Source organism: Dama dama, chromosome 22 (assembly GCF_033118175.1).
Source record: "Dama dama isolate Ldn47 chromosome 22, ASM3311817v1, whole genome shotgun sequence".
NCBI classification, from domain to species: Eukaryota; Metazoa; Chordata; class Mammalia; order Artiodactyla; family Cervidae; genus Dama; species Dama dama.
The window spans coordinates 50,344,705-50,363,724 of NC_083702.1; the positions used below are offsets into that span (position 1 = coordinate 50,344,705).

A 19,020-nucleotide genomic window follows, 5' to 3' on the forward strand; every position below is an offset into this window, starting at 1 on the left:
GCGTTTAATCCCTACTCCAAGTGATAACACTTCAGCCTTTTTTTCTTGGTTCCTCCTCTCACACACTTTTTTTTTTGTTTGTTTTGTTTTGTTTTTTTCCATTTATTTTTATTAGTTGGAGGCTAATTACTTTACAGTATTGTAGTGGTTTTTGCCATACATTGACATGAATCAGCCATGGATTTACATGTCTCACACACTTTTTAACTAAATAAAACATGATTTTGTAAAAAACAAAAAACTTTGAAGGGAACATATGAAGATGGTGACCTTTCTACCCTGTTCTCTGAATTCCTGCGTTAGCGCAGTTTTTGAGCCCGAGTCCACATGGGTGGGGAGGGGAGGGGGCAGTTACTAAAAGCTCCCTGCAGATGTGCGCACGATGTTGTGTTGGTTCACATGAGGGCTTTTCTGGGGGAAAGCATGCTTACCTTTCATGAGATCTTCAGAGGCTTCTCACAAAAGCTGATGAGCCTGCGAGGTTTTGTATATGTTTGGCTTCCTCTTTCTATGTCTTTACTGCTTAATTTTTTTTCCCTCATTTCTTTCTCTCAGCCTTGGCAGTGACAGGCAGGTTAAACTAATGAGGTTCATTGGTGGAGCCCCAGGCATTCCATTCAAATGTCTCAATAGCCAAAATTAACTCAGACTGTCTGCTTGTATCAGGGCAACATTAAACAAGACCCAGGCAGTAGACACTGTGAACCTCTGAGAGGAGAACGTGGAATGACCAAGCCCGAGCTCACTCACCTGCAGAACGCTTTTGAAAGGAAATGCTGAGGAGCTCACTCTAAAACCCTGGACTCACTGGCCCCCAGGCTTCCTTCTGAAACCAACACTGGAGTTCAGTCCTGCCTCCTTACCGCAGTGGGGACGTGGAACAATGCCTCCAGAGTTTGTTTTCTTGGGTGGAGGGACCATCCCGGCAGATTGTGTTTAAGACTTTATAACCCAGGCTGTCCTCACTGGGTGGGGTAGCTGTTGAGGCCTCACTTTATGGGGGAGAAAGGGCAGCTGCTTGTTTCAAGGTGAAGCTTCCAGGTTTTCCACACTTGAGGGCACAAGGAAATGAAAGCCAGACCATGGGCAAACTGGCCCGCCAGCCCGTGCCGTCTCAACTCAAAAGCAGTTGAGTAGCTATCACACAAGGCAAAAGCATTGGCCTTGCCTTTGTGTTTGCGCCTCCACTCCTGCCTAGATGGCAGGTAGGTGGGTGCATGAGTGACGGCCGTCTCCTTCTCGCCTCTCCGGCACTTCCGCAGCTGCCAGCACCTGTGGCTCCCGAGGATGGGCTTGCCTTCTCAAGCTCGCGCTGGTAGTTCTGAGCCTGGACACCTCTGTGTGGGCAGAGTAACCGCTTACCTGGATTCAGGCCTTGCCCAGTTACGCTCTGTTTGGAAACAGCAGTCCTGTTGACACTTGGGGTAACACAGACTGGAGTCCCTGTGGTCTTCAGCTTTCAGGGCCTCAGGTGGAGCCTTGTATACCCTGCATGAGGCAGGAAGCCATGGGGAGGCGCCGCCGTCTGCTGTGACAAGCAGCTGACCTGACACCTTCTGTCCCAAGCATCCAGGTGGAACTAGAAGTGGAAGCAGAGAAGATGAGGGCATCCCAGCAAGAATTACTTTCTCTGGATGAAGCTGTTTACACCCCAGACTTCGATGTGGCTGCGCCCCAGATCAACAGGAACCTTATCCAGAAGGCCGGTTACCTTAATCTTAGAAAGTAAGAGTGCTCTGCTTGCCTCCTTCTGAAAGCTGTGTTCCCTAGCAGTGAAGAGCAACTGTCACGTGCCCCATCAAAGGGTGGGGGTGTGTGAGGGTGGGGAAGAGCTCCCACCAGGCGCCCCTCCTGCCTGGGACACAGGACCTGGGCCAGGTCCCAAACTGTGCTGAGAGGTGGGCTTGAAACAGTCGTGTGAGTGAGAACCCGGGAGACTCGCCCATAAGACCCAGTAAGACTCCAGGACACCACAGGCCACCCCCTCCTGCTCTCCAGGCCGTCTGTAGGTAGACAGCGCCTACCGGTCATCGTCCTAGACCACTGAGACCCTTCCCCAGACCCCCAGTGAGTGAGAGCAGCGTGCCAGTGGCCCAGCACTGAGGCCAGAGTCTGAGGGCAAGGAACCTTTCAGAGTCGTCTAGATTTCTATAGACTGAATCTCACATTTAACCTTCAGGTCTTCCAATTGCCCATTTCAAATTAAAGAGACACTCAGGTTTACCTGTGCCTGAGAGCAGAGCAGGTGCAGTGGTGAACTCCTACTGGTCAGACGCCCTGGCTTGGCCGGGCCCCCAGTCACTTCTTTTGTCAAATAGAGCTGAAAATTGAACCTACATCATTAAATTGTTACAAAGATTAACTGAGGTAATTCCTAGCAGGTACAAGCACTCCAGTGTTAGCTGTTACCATTTTTGGAAATTGTAATTATTGAGGCAGGAAACCTGGTGTCCCATACATAGTCACCACTCCATACACACGGAATGAAGTAAATATATTCAATGCCCCCCAAATGGAGGGTGTATGAAGAGGAATAGCCAGTTGTTTTCCTTCCAGGGTAGAGCTTTGAGAGTCTGTAAAGCTTGTCAAGATCACAAGCCACACATCTCCTTTAGTTCTGTACAGAAAACGCCACAAGGTTCTGGTGTTACTGGCCAGGAACTGGATTTTTCTCTTGTAAACAGCCCAAAAAACAAGAATAACACCTAAGCTGGAACAAAACCCAGTCTGATAAAAGGCACCCAGGATTCTGGGGTATGTGCTGTGGGCTAAGGTGACCCTGGTAACTCTATAACTAGATTTCGAGTAGTTCAGCTCTGAGTCTTAAGAGAAGTGGTCGTCCAGGTTTTCAGTGTCCGATGGCTGACACTGGGCTGAGAAGCAGTCTGGCTGCAGTGGCGTAGGTGCCTGCAGTCTCCCCGCACACATCCTGGAGCTGGCCCTGGGACCAGCAGAGCCTGTCTTCTTCCCACTCGTTCAGGCCACGTGGTCCCTCCCCTGCTAGTCTTTGCACTTGAATTCTTTTCAAAGCACTTTTGCTTTAATGTCAAGAAACCCATTGTTTCTAAAACACTACCAATATCCATAAAGAGGCAGCAAGACTCTTGAGGTGCTGTTCATGCTTCCTAGCGCTGACAGGCTTTTCACAATTCAATTCTCACAGTAAAACAGGGCTGGTCTCCACCACCTGGGAGAGACTCTACTTCTTCACCCAAGGTGGGAATCTCATGTGCCAGCCCCGGGGCGCCGTGGCCGGGGGCCTGATCCAGGACCTGGACAACTGCTCTGTGATGGCGGTGGACTGTGAGGACCGGCGATACTGCTTCCAGATCACCACTCCCAATGGAAAAGCGTAGGCCACATGGGCTCCTGCGGGAGGAGTGGGCAGAGTCCGCCTCTGTGAGGGCCTCCTAGGTCACTCTGCGAGCTGGCCCTCCTTGGGGGAGGCCCCGTTCTGAGTGATGTCGACCTTTGCAGAGGCTGGTTTTATGTTCTCTTTAATTAAGCAAGGACACAGGACCATATAGAGTCCAGCCTCCCTTATATAAGAAGTCCCAGGGAGGAGACTTCCCTGGAGGTCCAGTGGTTAAGACTCCATGCTTATTACACTGCTGGGGGTGCAGGTTGGATCCATGTTCAGGGAACAAAGACCCTGCATGCCACGCAGCCAAAAAGAAGAAGTTCCAGGCAGGACTTGTCTGTGACTTTGGAGAAGGGGTGACCTACATGTGTAGAGAGCGATGGAAGGAGCTATTGATCAGTAGCAGCTCAGAAAGAGGGGTGGTGCCAGGCTCTTCCTGTTACTAGACAAGCCTTTGTGTCTGCATCATGGGGGTTGGCTGTGCAGCTGAAGGGGAAGGTGGGTGCCTGCCTGAGGAGTCCACTCCTCCAGCTGACCCAGCTGATGTGAGCAGGACGTTCGGCTGCAGCAGTGTCGTTTCGTTAACCCGCTGTCCCCACATACTGCTGTGCACCTTAGGCCCAGAAGAGACCACACACTTACACAGTGGCAGGCTCTTGTCATCACAGTAGACCCTGTCCAGGCGGGATCCCCTCTCATTTAGAGCATTGTTCTGAAACTGCTCCGCGGAGTCCGGAGCCCCGTGAGGTGCTCCAGCCCTCACCTGCTTGTGGGAGGAGCGGCCCTGTGCTCAGAGCTGCTCTGCTTACATTTCCCTTCTCCACTGGGCTTCTGAACTGACGTTCTCAGGGGCGGGGCAGTGTTGTATGGTGTAGACCGTCTCTTCTCCCAGAATGGCAGAGCATATTTAGACATCCTTCCTCCCTGGGTGTTGGGGAATGACTTGGGAATGAAGATTCTGGATTCTAGCCACAGTCCCAGGCAGTTACGTAACTCCTCTGGGCTTCACTTCCCTGAGGTAAGAAATAGGGATACGATCCATGTTGCCCAGCTCCCAGAGATGAGATGAGGAACACACGAGCCGGCAGGTGTGGAGTCCCTTTAGGAGCGATGCCTTTATGGAGGTAGGGCAGTGTGACTTGTGTCTTACTCCCAGCCCAGGGCATGCAGCTATTCAGTTTTAGGAAGGTGTGGAATGGCTGCTGGTTCTTCTCTGGGTGTGGCTGGAGGAGTAGTGAGGCCAGAGTTTTGGCCACCTTGGATCATCTACGCAGGGCCACAAGATGGTCCACGCTGCAGAATCATGACCTTGGGCTAGCAGGTCTGAGTCCAGCTTGTTCATTGTAGAGATGGGAAACCTGAGGCCCAGGAGAGGGAAGTATGTCCCAGTCACAGAGATCTGGGAGGCACTTACTTAGATGTTCTTTATTTCAGGGGAATAATCCTCCAGGCAGAAAGCAGAAAGGAAAACGAAGAGGTAAAGATTTCATGTGTTCCATTCTGTTGTAGTATGGTGGGTGACTTTGGGATTCAGCAGGATTTTTTTTTTATGTCGTCTGCAGTGGATATGTGCAATAAACAACATCTCCAGACAGATCTACCTGACTGACAACCCAGAGGTAATTCACAGCCACCCCGCCTGCGTCTCAGCACTTTTCTCAGTGTGAAAGGTAAGCATCCACCTCCTGGACCTGAGTGTGTCTTCCTGTGGATTTTTAGGCGGTCGCCATCAAGTTGAATCAGACGGCTCTCCAAGCAGTGACTCCAGTTACAAGCTTTGCAAAAAAACAAGAAAGTCCATGCCCCAGGTAACTAAAGGACAAAAGAAAAGTAGCTTTTTGGAGCCAAACTGTGTATTAGGAATTTCACATGTACTAGAAATTTCATGCTTCCAGACCTCCCAGTCCAGCCCTGTTCTATAGAAACAGTAACTCTGACCAGGAAAGGGTAAACACTTCGCTCAGCGTCACACCACAGATGGGGGGCCAAGCCGGGATTCAAAGCTGCCTGCTTTCAACATCAGCCGCCTTCCCCGGGTCCACGTGGCTACAGCCTGAGCCAATGGCATGTGCACCGACCAGCATGTCTGCTAGTCAGGAGTTCTCCCCACATTCGTGTCAGTATCAGCAGAGTTATGGAACCAAAACAAAATTTTTTAAAATAAGGAAGAAAATCACCTTTTTTGTGTCCATGTTACAGCTGTAGGCCTTCTCAGCACATACAGTGGTATTTTCATATCTGCATGTTTCATATACATATTTTTCATATTTTTACTTTTTTCATAATTGTTCCTTTAACTCCACACTATTCCATCAATTATTATTATTGTCTGTTTGAGTACATTGGTTGTCTTCCCTTCCTTTGCTGTTGTCATTTATAGTGAGCATTTTCACATGGACAGCTATCCTCTTGTTTTGAATGCTGCATTAGGATTTATTTTAGGAATGCTGCCCTTTATCTAAATGGGATTTTCCACTGGTTAAATAATAGCAGGCCGATTTATCTGTTATGCTGATGAAAGCGTGGTATCAAGGGGTGAGTTAAATCATGGGTGTGTCAGGCACCCATCTTCAGTGGCGTGGGAGGAAGAACCCCGTTAACGTGTTTTACGGCTGCTGTCCAGTGATTCCAGCAGACAGTTGTCAGAAAGCGCAGAGTAGTTAAGTAACTTGCCAGGGTCTCAGTCCGGTGCAGTGTGGAGCCAGTGTTCACACACCCAGCATGGGGACGGGAGGAGGAAGAGTGCGCGATGAAACAAGACAGGTTGAGTCCAACCGTGAAAGAATGGCAGCGGCAGGCTCTGAGAAGGGGGGGCAGTCTGAACGCCGTGGCCAGACTGCTTGGTGGCCCTTCCGAGGAGAGAGTGGGTGGGGTGGGAGAGGAGAAGGGCAGAGGGCCCCCTGCGGTGTCCTGTGAGGAGAACCTGAGCCAAGGGAATGAACATGAGGAAGAGGCAGCAAGTCTTGAGAACACTCCAGTGCCCTAATTTAAGGATACCAGTTTACACACAAGTAGCATGCTTATTAAGTGCAGCTTTAAGGAAAGCACTTTATGAATGGAAATGGAAATCCAGATCCAGCCAGTGGGGCTCCTCTCTGAGCCTTGGATTGGGTCAGTGTCTGTCCTCTCTTTGTAAAGCCACGCGAGTGTGAGGGCACAAGAATGTGAGGGGGACAGAGTGGAGAACATGCCCTAGACTGGAGTTAGGAGACGTAGTCTTACCAACAGCTCTGCTCTGAACACAGTTGGATGTGCCTGAGTGAGTTATCAACATTCCAGGCCTCTGTCCCGACTCTGACATGAAATGAATTAGACCACCTCCGAGGCCTCTTCCCACTCTTAAAACACTGTCTTTCTGGGGTGCCAAAGTTCAGTTATTGTTAGTAATTAGGTGTGATTGGCTTTCTGAAAAAACAGTTTGCAGCTCAGATTCAGTAACTGATTTTTCTCTTCTCTTCTAGAATATGTAAACTACATTCTTACAAAGGACCCCATAGAAGAATCCCTAGAAAAAAATGACTGTAGCCAGCTGGCTGAATCAGCCCAGAGACTGGCAGGGTGACACATGGCTGCCAGGTGGCCTCTGAGCAGTGGAGGGGCAGGGTACTCTCTTAGGGTCAATTCATTAAGGATAAAGAAATGTTCTGATGACAGTGAGGGGGTGAAGCAGACAAACTATGTTCTTGGGGACAAATTGCTGTTCACTTCCAAGCATATCTCATGTGTGGCCTTCACTCATTCTGCAGTTACTTATAGCTAATGTTCATTCATTTATCCTGTTGTTCAACACATGTTTGTTAAATGTCCAGTATGTGGCCAGGCAATGAGCTAGGGCATGAAACTTACAGACTCGTAGGGAAAGACAGGCAAGAGGTAAATAAGTTAAAATACAGGAAAGCACTATTATGGTAAAGATAAGAATGCTGTCGTAAAGAATAAAGAGGAGACCAATTTAGGGCCTGTCTGGGGAGATAGTATTTAAACTGAGAAGTAAGAGATGAGAAGTAGCCTCTCTTGTAGAGAGCCAGACATACTGCATTCCCGACATCAGCTGTGGCGGCTGAATGGCAGAGCAGAGCTTGGTGTCTTTTGGGAACTGAAAGGATATCAGTGTAACTAGATGATGGTCAGCCAAGGGAGGCCAGAGAGGAGATGCGCTTGGGAAGGAGGGAGACAGGGACAGATTGTGAAGGAAGTCAGACTCACACCTTCCTCCAGTGAGTCACTTGAATCATACTTCCCTCTTAAAGACTGCATTGAACAGCAGGTGTGATTCTGTCATTCTGCTTACTAAGGCAGTGTGACACTGTGGGAAAGACTCAGTTCTTAATCTAGCTCACCCACCAGATAACCGAGTGCATTCAGGATCATCAGCTTCTCTAGAAGCTGTGGATTCCTTTTCTGTTAGTGGAGGTTAAACGAAGTGTCTCTCCTTGTAGTGACTATCTACTATTCTGTCTGTTGTATCTCTGTCCACTTTCCATTCATTATGCTCATTTGTCAGATGATACTATAAAATAGTTCTTACAATGTATTAAGTTATTGACATACTTGAGAAATTTGAAATACTGATATACAAAATATCAAATGAATGGAAAGATACTGAGAGTCTTCTTTTGGTTCAAATAATGTAAGAAATTCAAAATACTTTTACATTCTTTGCCCCTCACAGGCACTTACACTCTAGCTCAGGAGAAAAGATTATAAACATACGAAAGGTTAAATTACAGCATGCTGACACTGGAAGAGGACAGACAGGGTGAATCACTGTTCAGACAGTGCTCTACTGTTCTGGCCACAATCTCCAAACAGCATGTGTGGGTCCAGTGCTAAGCCCCGGAGGCACATGGAGGTCCACAACTATCCTCCTGCCTTCCTGAGAAGCACCACAGGACTGCAGAGGGAGAGGGTCGGGCTGGCTTGAAAGGCCTGGTGGACGGAGGGCGATCTGAGTTGATGTTTGCAGTGCAGGAGAGGGTGAGCAGTGGAACTGAGGCAGAGTCGGCAGGAGGAGCACAGTGGAGGGTGCGCTGAGAGGGGGAGAGTGAGGCCCTCAGGAGGAAGGACAGCCAGGGTGTGACTGCTAGGCCAAAATGTAGTATTCATTCAGCAAACATTTGTGAGTGCCTACTGTGTACCAAGCAATAAATAGGATTTAGCTACAGCTCTTGCCCTCAAAAACCTGTCTTAAAGAGAGAAAGATACAGGAAATTAATAGGTAATATAAGCAGCAGTCTAGCATCATGTGGAATGTCATGCACAGAACCAGCTGTATCTAACAAATTTTAACCACGGATGTGAATGACAACTTAAAAGATTTATTGGTAGAGTAAGTTAGATCTTCTCCCTTATCTACCTGTAAAAGTCACGTAGGCATTTGACATGTATTCATTTGATTGTAAAAACTTAAGGTCAAGAGGCATTTAAAAATTTTTTTTCCAACTTTGTACTCTAGCCAGAATGTGAAAAGTTCAGAGGTGGAAAATGACAAGATAGTTCCAAAAGCAACAGTCATTATACCTGAAGCTGAACAACTAATTGCACCTGGAACACCTATTCAGTTTGACATTGTACTTCCCGCTACAGAATTCCTTGATCAGAACAGAGGAGGCAGGTATGGGCTAAAAAGAGGGGTTATCTCTGGGAGAATGTCGTTCCCCCCCTGCCCCCCCTCCCCAGAGACTGTCCCCTTCTGGTGTAGAGTTCAGGTGTTAAGTGTTGTTTGAACTGAAGCCCTTGGGATTGTTTTGACTCTGGCTGTCCCCCTAGGCGTACCAACCCCTTTGGTGAAACTGAGGATGCGACATTTCCAGAAGCAGAAGGTAAGTGGCTCGTATTGTGTGCTTTTTCTTTCCCCAGCACAGAATTATCAGGGCCCTTGAAGTAAGATGTGAAGTCATGTTAGGACAGGTCTAGCGTAGAAACTGAGGGGTGGCTGACACATTCTCTGCAAGCATCGTACCATCTAGCCACATCCATAACCTTTTTGTAGCTCCTGCAGAGCAATGTTGCCGAATCTAAATCTGCTATCATGTTACTGCAAAACAAACTCCAAGAGGGTAAAATCCAGATGAGTCATAAATAGGCTGTTTCATTTTAGAAAAATAAAAGCACAAAAACTCATTCTTAAATTTGAAGATGATATGAAAGATGGGGGGGGGAATAAAAGGTATTTAATTCATTGTAACTCAGATTGTTGTCTGATTTACATTCTTGTAAGGTACATAAGAACATACCCAATAGAGCTAACCATAACCTGCTACTCCACAGAGTGCAGCTCCCAGCCAGGACAGTTCAGAAGTGCTGGCAAGGCCTTTTGTTTTAACACAGCTTCCTGACTGAAGCCACAGAATGTCATTAGAATGAAATGCCACTTATGTAAATTTAAAAGTAGGACTTGTGAAGAGGCATTTCTCACAGCTTTAGGCAGAAAAAGGAAAAATGATGTTATTAAATAGGCTCTGCCTCAGATCTGACTCTCTAGCTGACTTTTCACACAGTCCACACTTTGTTACCGGTCTCTACAGAAAACATCAAACTTGTAAAAAGTATCTTCATATGGGAGTAACCATTTATAACATGTCAGTTATATTTTCCTAATTTGTTTTTTAACCATTTAGTTATTTTTTAGGGGCTAGGATACTAAAAGGGAAGAAAAGTGAAGAAAATGTAGGCTGCTTACTTTCAAATGGTAGAAAGGAGAACTGTTGTTCTTACAGAAAAAAAGATCTTCCAAACCTTCTTCATGATTTTCCAATTGTGATTGCTGTCACTCAGCTTGTCAGGTTATGTGTTATTATCAAGAAGCCAATACTGTAAGCTCATCAGCATCAAATAAGTTAAGTGAGATCTCCCAGAGTTTATGGAATGTCATCACTGCCCTTCAGTAATAAATGATGTGCATAAATTGAGTGAGATCCAACATCAGGTCTTCAAATAAATTTTCTTATATAAGAGGATTTTATCAGCAGGCCAAAGTAATGAATGAATATTCTATTATCTGGAAAAGCTCATTTTCGGACAAAAGGAAGATGATACACTTTCTTTTACATGTGGTCACCTAGAGTTTTAGTACTAGAAGGACATTCATCTGGTTTCATTTTATAGATGAAGAAAAAGAGGTGCTTTTCTAGTTTAATGAATAGTTCCAAACAGACAAAATGTAGACAGTAGAAGATTCAGAGCTTTGGCGGTTTGTGGTTTACATAATCAGAGTACTGAGAAGTTTTGGCTTTAGAAAGCCCTCCAGAAGGCAAGGAGAAGCTGAAGCTGGCCTGTCTTCAGACCAGAACGTGTGCCTCTTGTACGTGGGTCGGCAGGCAGGAAGTGAACATGATCCTGAGTGGAAAATGCTCTCTCGCAGATTCTCTTTTGCAGCAGATGTTTATAGTTCGGTTTTTGGGATCAATGGCAGTCAAAACAGACAACACTACGGAAGTGATTTACGAAGCGATGAGACAAGTGCTGGCTGCTCGGGCTATTCATAACATCTTCCGGACGACAGAGTCCCACTTGATGGTCACCAGTCAGGCCCTGAGGTGCGTTCAGTTTCGCTCTCAGACTTCCTACAGCTTCTGCCAACTCCCTGTTAAGGCATGTCTAACCGTCTAGAATGTTCACAGTAGAATACTTGTTTGATTGGATTAAGTGAAGACACGGTTCATATTTCTGCTTTGCTTTTTATAATACATTTCGATTTCATAAGATACACTGGCTCAAAGAAGTGCCCTTAAAGACGAAAGCTGGTACTTTTAGAAACTGGTATTTTCAGTGGTGAGTGAATCCCACCCTTTGTGCATAAAGATGCTGTCCTTTGAGTGTACTCTCTCTCTGAGCTTGCAAATGAAAGGGGTTTTGTTTTTTCTTTCACCTCAGCTCAGAGTACTGTTTAATAAAACCTTAGAAACTGTGAAAACAGAACATGAGCCTTCCTGAGATAACTAGACCACCACAAGGAAAATCTGGTTAATATTTGTTGGGCTGAAAATAAAGTCAAGCCATACCAACTACATGATTTGGGGTTTCATATAATAAGACCTGTATGGATGATGGCAAACAGTGGTCAAGCTGTGGTTGGCACAGGTTTTATTAAGACCTGCACTGTCCATGCTGCAGCTACATGTAACATCTGAAACCTAACTCATCTGAGCTGAGAAGTGTAAAACACATGCCAATATTTAAGCTCTCATACTAGGGTTAGGGTCAGGGTCATACCCACCTCAAAGAGAAAGCAAAGTAATTGTTATGTTAGTAACACCTTTGGCTGGTAAGATTTTAGATCTGTTATAGTAGTATATTAATTACACTTTCACTTTTTTTTTTGATGTGGCTGCTAGAAATTTTTGAATTACATATAAGGCTTACATTAAATTTCTATGGGACAGCAGCACTGCTTTAGAGTCTTATTCCTGACTCTGGCATTTATTAGTTGTTTGAACTCGAGCAAGTTACTTAACCTTTGTGCCTCAGTTTCTTCACTTATAAAATGAAAACAACCATATCCACATCACATAGTGTTGTCATGAGGAATTAATGTCATGAGTTAATTCATGTAAAATACAGCCATGACTGTCACATAGAAGGTGCTCAATAAATGGTAAGTTTCAAAACAGTTAACCGGTACTTTGGCAAAAATCAGAATATAGTTTCTTCCATTTATTAAAATCAGTCCTTTTCATTTGTTACAAACCTACTTAGAATGAGGGTTTTTTTTAATTAATTCATTCATTTTAATTGGTGGTTTCTGCCATACAGCAACCGGAATCAGCCACAGGCGTACATGTGTCCCTCCACCCTCCCCTCCGACCCCTCTGGGTTGTCCCAGGGCACCAGCTTTGAGTGCCCTGCTTCGAGAATGAGGTTCTTACGAATAAAAATTTACATTTATTTAAAGCTTTTCTCCAAGTATGTCCTGGACCTTTCATAGGCATTGGCTCATTGTTCTTATAATCACCACCAAAAAGGTTAAATATATGTAAAAGCACTGAGGAAAAAGTAGTGCATCAGAGAACACGATCCAAAAAAAGGGCAAAGACCACACACAGAATGGGAGAGAACACTGTCAGATCCTCCTTATCAATACACAGAACTCTCACAATATCAACAAAGGAAAACCTCGGTTTAAAAATGGACAAAGGACTGTCTCTGCCTCCAAAGATATGTAATTGGCCAACAAGCACATGAATATGCTCATGTCATGAATAACATGTAAATCTTATCCAGAACCACTTCATACCCACTAGGATGACTATAGATTTAAAAAAAAAAAAAAATAGCAGGTGTTAGCAAGGATGTGAAGCAACTGGAACCCATTGCTGGTGGGCATGTAAGATGGTTCAGCCACCGTGGGAAGTAATTTGGCAGTTCCTTTGTAACTTAAACATAGAATTCTGTTCCTGGGTTGATAGCCAAAAGAATTTAAAACAAGTGTTCATATAAGAGTACTATCCACAATAGCCAAAAGGTAAAGAAATAATCCAAGTGTCCATCAAAAAGATGAATATATAAACAAAACAGGGTATATATGTACAGTGGGGTACTACTCAGCCTTAAAAAGGAATGGAGGTTCAAGAGGGAGGGGACGTATGTATACCTGTGGCTGACTCATGTTGATGTATGGCAGAAACCAACACTATTGTAAGCAATTATCCTTCAATTAAAAATAAATTTTAAAAAAAGGAATGAAGTACTGGTATATACTACAACACAGATGAACCTTGAAAACATACTAATTGAAAGACAGGCACGAAAAAGCCACATACTGTATGATCATTTATATGAAATATCCAGAATAGGCAAATCTACAGAGACAAAGATTAGTGAGAACTGCCAAAAGCTGAGAAGAAAGTAGAATGGGAAGTGACTGCTCTAACAGATACAGAATTTCCCTCTGAGGTGATGAAGTTGTTCTAGAACTAGATAGTGGTGATGCTTGTTCAATACTGTGTTGTGTTAAATGTCAAGAATGGTGAATTTGATGTTAGGTATATTTTACCACTATACACACACACACATCCTTGTATGGGAATTCATATGTTTTTAGAAGTCACACAGAAATCAGATCTTAAGAAGCAAATACAGGTTACCTGATACACACAACAAACTAAAAGTTTTAAATTTCCATTTATAGAAAACTTACAAAATACTTTGGTTATCCCAACTTGAGGGAAATTGTTTATATTTTAAAAATCATTAAATTCATACTCACTAATGAAAGTCAAAGAAAGTGAAGTCGCTCAGTCGTGTCAGACTCTTTGCGACCCCATGGACTGTAGCCCACCAGGCTTCTCAGTCCATGGAATTTTCCAGGCAAGAATACTGGAGTGGGTTGCCATTCCCTTCTCCAGGGGATCTTCCCGACCCAGGGATTGAACCCGGGTCTCCCGCACTGCAGGCAGACGCTTCACCTTCTAAGCCACCACTAATTACTGAGCCACTCACTAATGAAGACATAAATAATTATTTAGCTTTGTAGCTTAAAATTCCATGCATGTTTTGTTAATCACCTCTTTGAAGTTTACCGAGGTTCTTATCCCAGTTTTAGAAAGCAGATGAGAGAAGGCAGGGTGACTTGCATAAGATCATGAAGTTAGTATGCAGGAATTTAGTCTTGAGCCCTCTGATGATAAATCCTATGCTTTAACAAATATAAGTGTATATTTTTCAAATTGTTACCATGGAGTGGGGGACAGCTTTATTGAAATATAACTTAACATACTGTACAATTTACCGATTTGCAGTGTTTTTTAGTATGTACAATTTGCACAACTGTCGCCCAGACAGTTTAGAACATTTTCATCATCCCCCCAAAAAACTCAGACACCTTAGCAGTCACTCCCTTTCCCCTGCAACCTGCTCAATTCTAGCCACTAATATGTCTTAGCAGATTTTCCTATTCTGGACATGCCATATAAATAGAATTATAACCATCTTTTAATAAAGAGAATAGATATTTCACTTATGAAACTTACAGCACATCAATAATAATTTATATACACAATACTATGTTTTAGAAAGTAGAAATTTGTATCTATAAAATAACGGTAAACTCTCTATAGTTTTCTCAGATCAGATATGGATGATGCTTAAAATGCTGTTGAGAGTATCTAGAATGCCTTCCTACAGTTACTCCTCCTACACCCAGACTGACGGTTTGGTTAAATTTGGGGACAGTTCTGTTAAATCTCTTAACTGTTCTCACCTCTACCCCATGTGTTTGAGAAAACTTCTTAAAACTGAGAAGTATCTGTTTCTGGTACTTAAGGGAAACAGGCTGATAGGAATTTCTAAGGCGGCGGCTGCAGAGTATTATCCATCCACGTTTATTTTTCTGGAGAATTATAATGCTGCCTCTTTGGATAAGCACTAAAATGCCGTGAAATCCACTGTTTGCCATCATCTTCCATTAAAGATGCCCTGAGGTTTAACTGCACAGGTGCAATCAAGGCAGAAACCAGGGCACTCGCTCCCTTTGGATGGTCACAGGATGCGCTCACCTCGCTCTCAACCAGACAAAAACATGTGAAAATATGTTTTCATGTTTAAAGTGTTATATGGTTTCCTTCTGAAGTTCTACCGACTCATCTAAGAATATAATTTTATCCAACATTTGTGATATAATGAATCTCTTATTAAAATTTCAGGTTGATAGACCCCCAGACCCAAGTAACAAGGGCCAATGTAAGTACCCTGCTGCGTGCTAACTGTAGTGATTACTCTTTAATTCCCCTTTATAGTCACCTTAAACACCAAGTGTGCACTTAAAATTTACTTGCCAGATTAAACGTCACTAGTAGTGGGCACTGTTTCCATGGAGAATGACTCTAACTCCAGTTTGTTGCGTCGTAACAGTCTATTCCTGTTTTTTTCTAGTTTGAACTCACCAGTGTCACCCAGTTTGCTGCTCATCAAGAAAACAAGAGACTGGTTGGCTTTGTGGTCCGCTTGCCTGAATCCACAGGCGGAGAGTCTCTGAGCACATATATTTTTGAAAGCAACTCAGAAGGCGAAAAGGTCTTGTTCTTTTCTTCATCTTAAGATGCTGCAAAGGTGGCCGAAATAGCAGCTCAGTTGGGAGTGCATTAGACTGAAGATGCCATAATATTTCAGTCCAAAAATAGATACTTAAAGGGTTATTTTGCACAAACCTCTTCAACATTTAGTTAACTATTCTTCAGGTCCCCACTGAAAACTGGAGTAAAATTTCCATATGGAAAGTACATATCAAGCGAAAGAGTGAAGAACTTTAATGGTGAAATACAATCCTTAGGAGAGATCAGGAAATGTTAAAAGGCAGTTCACCTCAACTTTGTTCTTTTTTTAAAAGTTACAGTGGAGAAAATCTTTTCTCAGGGAGGAAACCAAGGAAGCAGATGTCAGGAAAGTACATCTTAACTGTTCTTTTCTTTAGTATGAAACTTTGTGGCTGCCTTTGCTACTTAGAAGTAATCAAAATGATTCAACCCTTCTTTCAGGAAGTATATGTTAAGCACTGTGTGTATGAACATGCAGTGGCTAAATATGGTTGAGAGAAAGGAAAAAAGCATCCGGTAAGAATTTTAGACTATTTAATAAGGTCAGTTTTCACTTAACATAAAGTGGCAACAGGAGACCAGTACAGGTGGACGCTGGTGTTCAGAAGCCCCACCTGACGAACTTCCTGCAGCCAGGTCCTCTGCCTCCACGGTGATGGAAGCAGACTGTGACCTCACTGTACTTTCAGGATCACATCATCTTCTCAAGTTCTTATCCTTCTCTGCCAAACACCGCTTTTCTTGTTTTTTTTTGCAGATATGTTATGCTATTAATTTGGGAAAAGAAATCATTGAGGTTCAGAAGGTAAGGTTCATTTTAGTGCTGACTGAACAACTCAAAAGTTATCTGTACACTTACCTTTTTCTCAAAAACGATGCTCAGTAGGCAGGGTGGCCACGTCTGGGGCTTCCTTTTAGGCCTTCTGTGTGTCAGGCATTTTTGATCAGCTGGTTCCTCTGTCACTGGAAACACGTGGCATTGCTAACAAATACCACGGCTACAGCTCCTGCAGTGGTTGGCCAGGTTTCCTGTTTCAGATTAAAGGACACCAACCAGTATCTGCCATGTGGTCCAAGGCAACACTGAGATGTTATCTGGAGACTGGAAGTGAAGACTCTCAGACCTATCAGTAGTTTATCATCTTTCATTTAGCCAACTAATTTTTGATAGCAAATTCTGTGTAAGAAAAATCCTTGCAGTTATAGCAGTGAGCCAGAGACAGTTCCTGCCCCCAGGGGCTTCTAGTTCAGCACTGCCCCGCAAAACTTTCTGTAAACTTTCTGTAGTAACGGAGACAGTCTGTTTAGTATGCAGATTGAATGTGGCTAGTGTGACTAAGGAACTGGATCTGAAATTTTTAGTTTTACCTAATGTAAATAGTAACGTGTAGCTAGTGGGTGTCACACTTGTACAGTTCTACTCCATCAGGGAGGGGCAGGCAGGTCAAGGACTAGGACCAACATGATGAAAAAGGAGCACGCGCGGCAAGTTTGTATTTTATGGTGTAGGTCAGAGTTGGCAAACTTTCTATAAAGGGCCAAACCTTTCCAGGCTCACCATCTCTGCTGCCAAACTGCTCAACTCTGCTGTTGAAACACGAAAGCAGCCATAGTACGTAAATGACCTGGCGTGGCTATATTCCAGTAAAACTTTATAAAGACAAGTGCTGAGCCGACCGGCCATAGCTGGCACTTCTCGGTAAAAGGAAATAGAGTAAAAGGAAAAACAGGAGTTTAAAGACAGCGGTCAGGGCTGTGAAAGAAATTCCACTCTGGACTCTTCCACAAAAATGATTGACTTTGCTATGTAAATGATATTTTGGCTGACAGGTAGAACCTTTGCCTAGTTTTTGGGAGAAGTAATACAATTGAGGTGTGGTGTTTTTTTTTTTTTAAGAGATGCAAGAAGGCATACCTAAGACAAGAGTCAGAAGAAATGAAGCTAGATTACAGAATATAATGTCAGCCAAACCACAGGGGTTTTAAGTGCATTTTAAGTGTTTTCTTTTCTCCTTCTTAAACTCCCGTAACTTCAGGATCCAGAAGCACTGGCTCAATTAATGCTGTCCATACCACTAACCAATGATGGAAAATATGTACTATTAAACGATCAACCAGATGACAATGACGGAAGTCCAAGTGAAAATAGAGGCGCAGAATCTGAAGCATAACTTCCTTGCGCCTTTGGGTGAAGACCACCCAGGAAGGAGAGCTACCTCCTTAAGGGTTTTCAACTTCTCTGATACATACAGGCACACCACCTGGTTTCAGAATGCTGACAATCGCTTGTGGAATGTACTCTTGATGCCTTGGTACTGAGACTTGGGAGGGAAACAGTAAGGAATGGTTGACAACATACCCACCTACAAATGTTATTTTAGGTGCTTTGTGGTAAGTCCTTTTCTTAGATTGCATTGTTTAGTGCTCAGAATGAAAGCTATGAAAAAAATACACTGTTCACTTTATTTCAATGTCATCTCTTTCCAGTTTCCAGTATCCTTTAAAAAAAAAATGGTAAAAGTCTAGATTTATAATTTGATAGACACTAAATATTTCCTATTAATATAATCTATTTTTGTATTTTAATGAAACTGAAAGTGCCTGTCATTCTGAAATTGGTCTGTTTATAATCAAGTCTGTCTCATCATTTCGACCTAACAGCATTAATCTGTGCAGTCAGGTGATGAAGCTGTGTGCTTTGAAGTCCGAGCACTAGCAGAAATGCAGCTCTAGTTTTGGTGATTGTTCAAACATCACACAATAAAAAGACAAGCAGATAAGTACCACAAAAGATGTCTGATTTTACAGTGGAACCTTAATGAACCAGCATTTGGAGTGTATGGGCCTTTAGATACTATTTTAGGGGTGGAGCACCATGGACAGTGAGTGTGCAGCTCTACCAATTTCTATTTCTGAGCCAGACCCTCCTTAAAGAAGGGACCAATGAATTTTTAAACTCACTTGAAGCACAGCTGGCCGTGGGGCTTGGTAGAAAAGTACCCTGACACACAGGTTCCAGACATCCTAGCCCATTAGGAAATAAGCATAATGATCTTTAATTGATACAGTGTATTTAATTATAACCAAGTTCAACAGAAATACCACTGTCTTTGTAATAAATTAACCTAGCAATAAATGCTAGCAAATAAAAACTATCCTTCTGTTTCTTTTTGTGGTTATTTTCTACAACATCCATGAAAGAAAACTAAAGTTGTTTCTGTAGCTTTAACAGTTAATTAAAAAAAACAAAAACCAAACTCCAGGACATAATGAAATCACAGCAGAGGGTATGCAAGGTAAGTGGAATAATGTGACCAAGGCCAAATTTTTAAAAGGTGCTGCTTTTAAAATGGATTAAAACTTTTGTAACTCAAAATTAAACCAGCACCATCAGAAACACAGTAATCTGGTCAAAACAGTATGAAATTATACACCATAAAATCATAGCATAACCGTAGTAGCTCATAGCTGAGTAAGTTCTGACAAGCTTCAAGAGCCACAGCCCCCTGAATTCTTGCTTAGAACCGTTCAGGGTATAAAATATCTACATAATAAAACAATAAAAATCAATGTTTTTAATTAAAAAGTTTTAATAATGTATAGCCTATGGAAAATAGTATGGAAGTT

At 43.4% G+C, this 19,020-nt stretch overlaps 1 protein-coding gene across 4 annotated transcripts in view; it reads left to right on the forward strand.

Annotated features, from left to right (window-relative positions):
- The window catches only part of APPL2 (adaptor protein, phosphotyrosine interacting with PH domain and leucine zipper 2), a 57,727-nt gene that overhangs the window by 35,837 nt on the left and 2,870 nt on the right, over positions 1 to 19,020 (forward strand). For 2 of the 4 annotated variants that reach the window (XR_009689807.1, XR_009689806.1), the window contains exons 10-21: positions 1,567 to 1,725; positions 3,164 to 3,352; positions 4,796 to 4,838; positions 4,924 to 4,980; positions 5,081 to 5,169; positions 8,817 to 8,975; positions 9,131 to 9,183; positions 10,725 to 10,899; positions 15,004 to 15,040; positions 15,233 to 15,373; positions 16,151 to 16,198; positions 17,646 to 17,784. Coding sequence is in view for 2 of the 4 variants with exons in the window: in XM_061125457.1 (XP_060981440.1) it covers positions 1,567 to 1,725; positions 3,164 to 3,352; positions 4,796 to 4,838; positions 4,924 to 4,980; positions 5,081 to 5,169; positions 8,817 to 8,975; positions 9,131 to 9,183; positions 10,725 to 10,899; positions 15,004 to 15,040; positions 15,233 to 15,373; positions 16,151 to 16,198; positions 17,430 to 17,564 (1,285 nt within the window). In the remaining 2 variants the exon portion in view is untranslated. Of the gene's footprint in view, positions 1 to 1,566; positions 1,726 to 3,163; positions 3,353 to 4,795; positions 4,839 to 4,923; positions 4,981 to 5,080; positions 5,170 to 8,816; positions 8,976 to 9,130; positions 9,184 to 10,724; positions 10,900 to 15,003; positions 15,041 to 15,232; positions 15,374 to 16,150; positions 16,199 to 17,429; positions 18,549 to 19,020 lie in introns of those variants that run through there. The other 2 variants (XM_061125458.1, XM_061125457.1) reach the window with 2 other exon arrangements.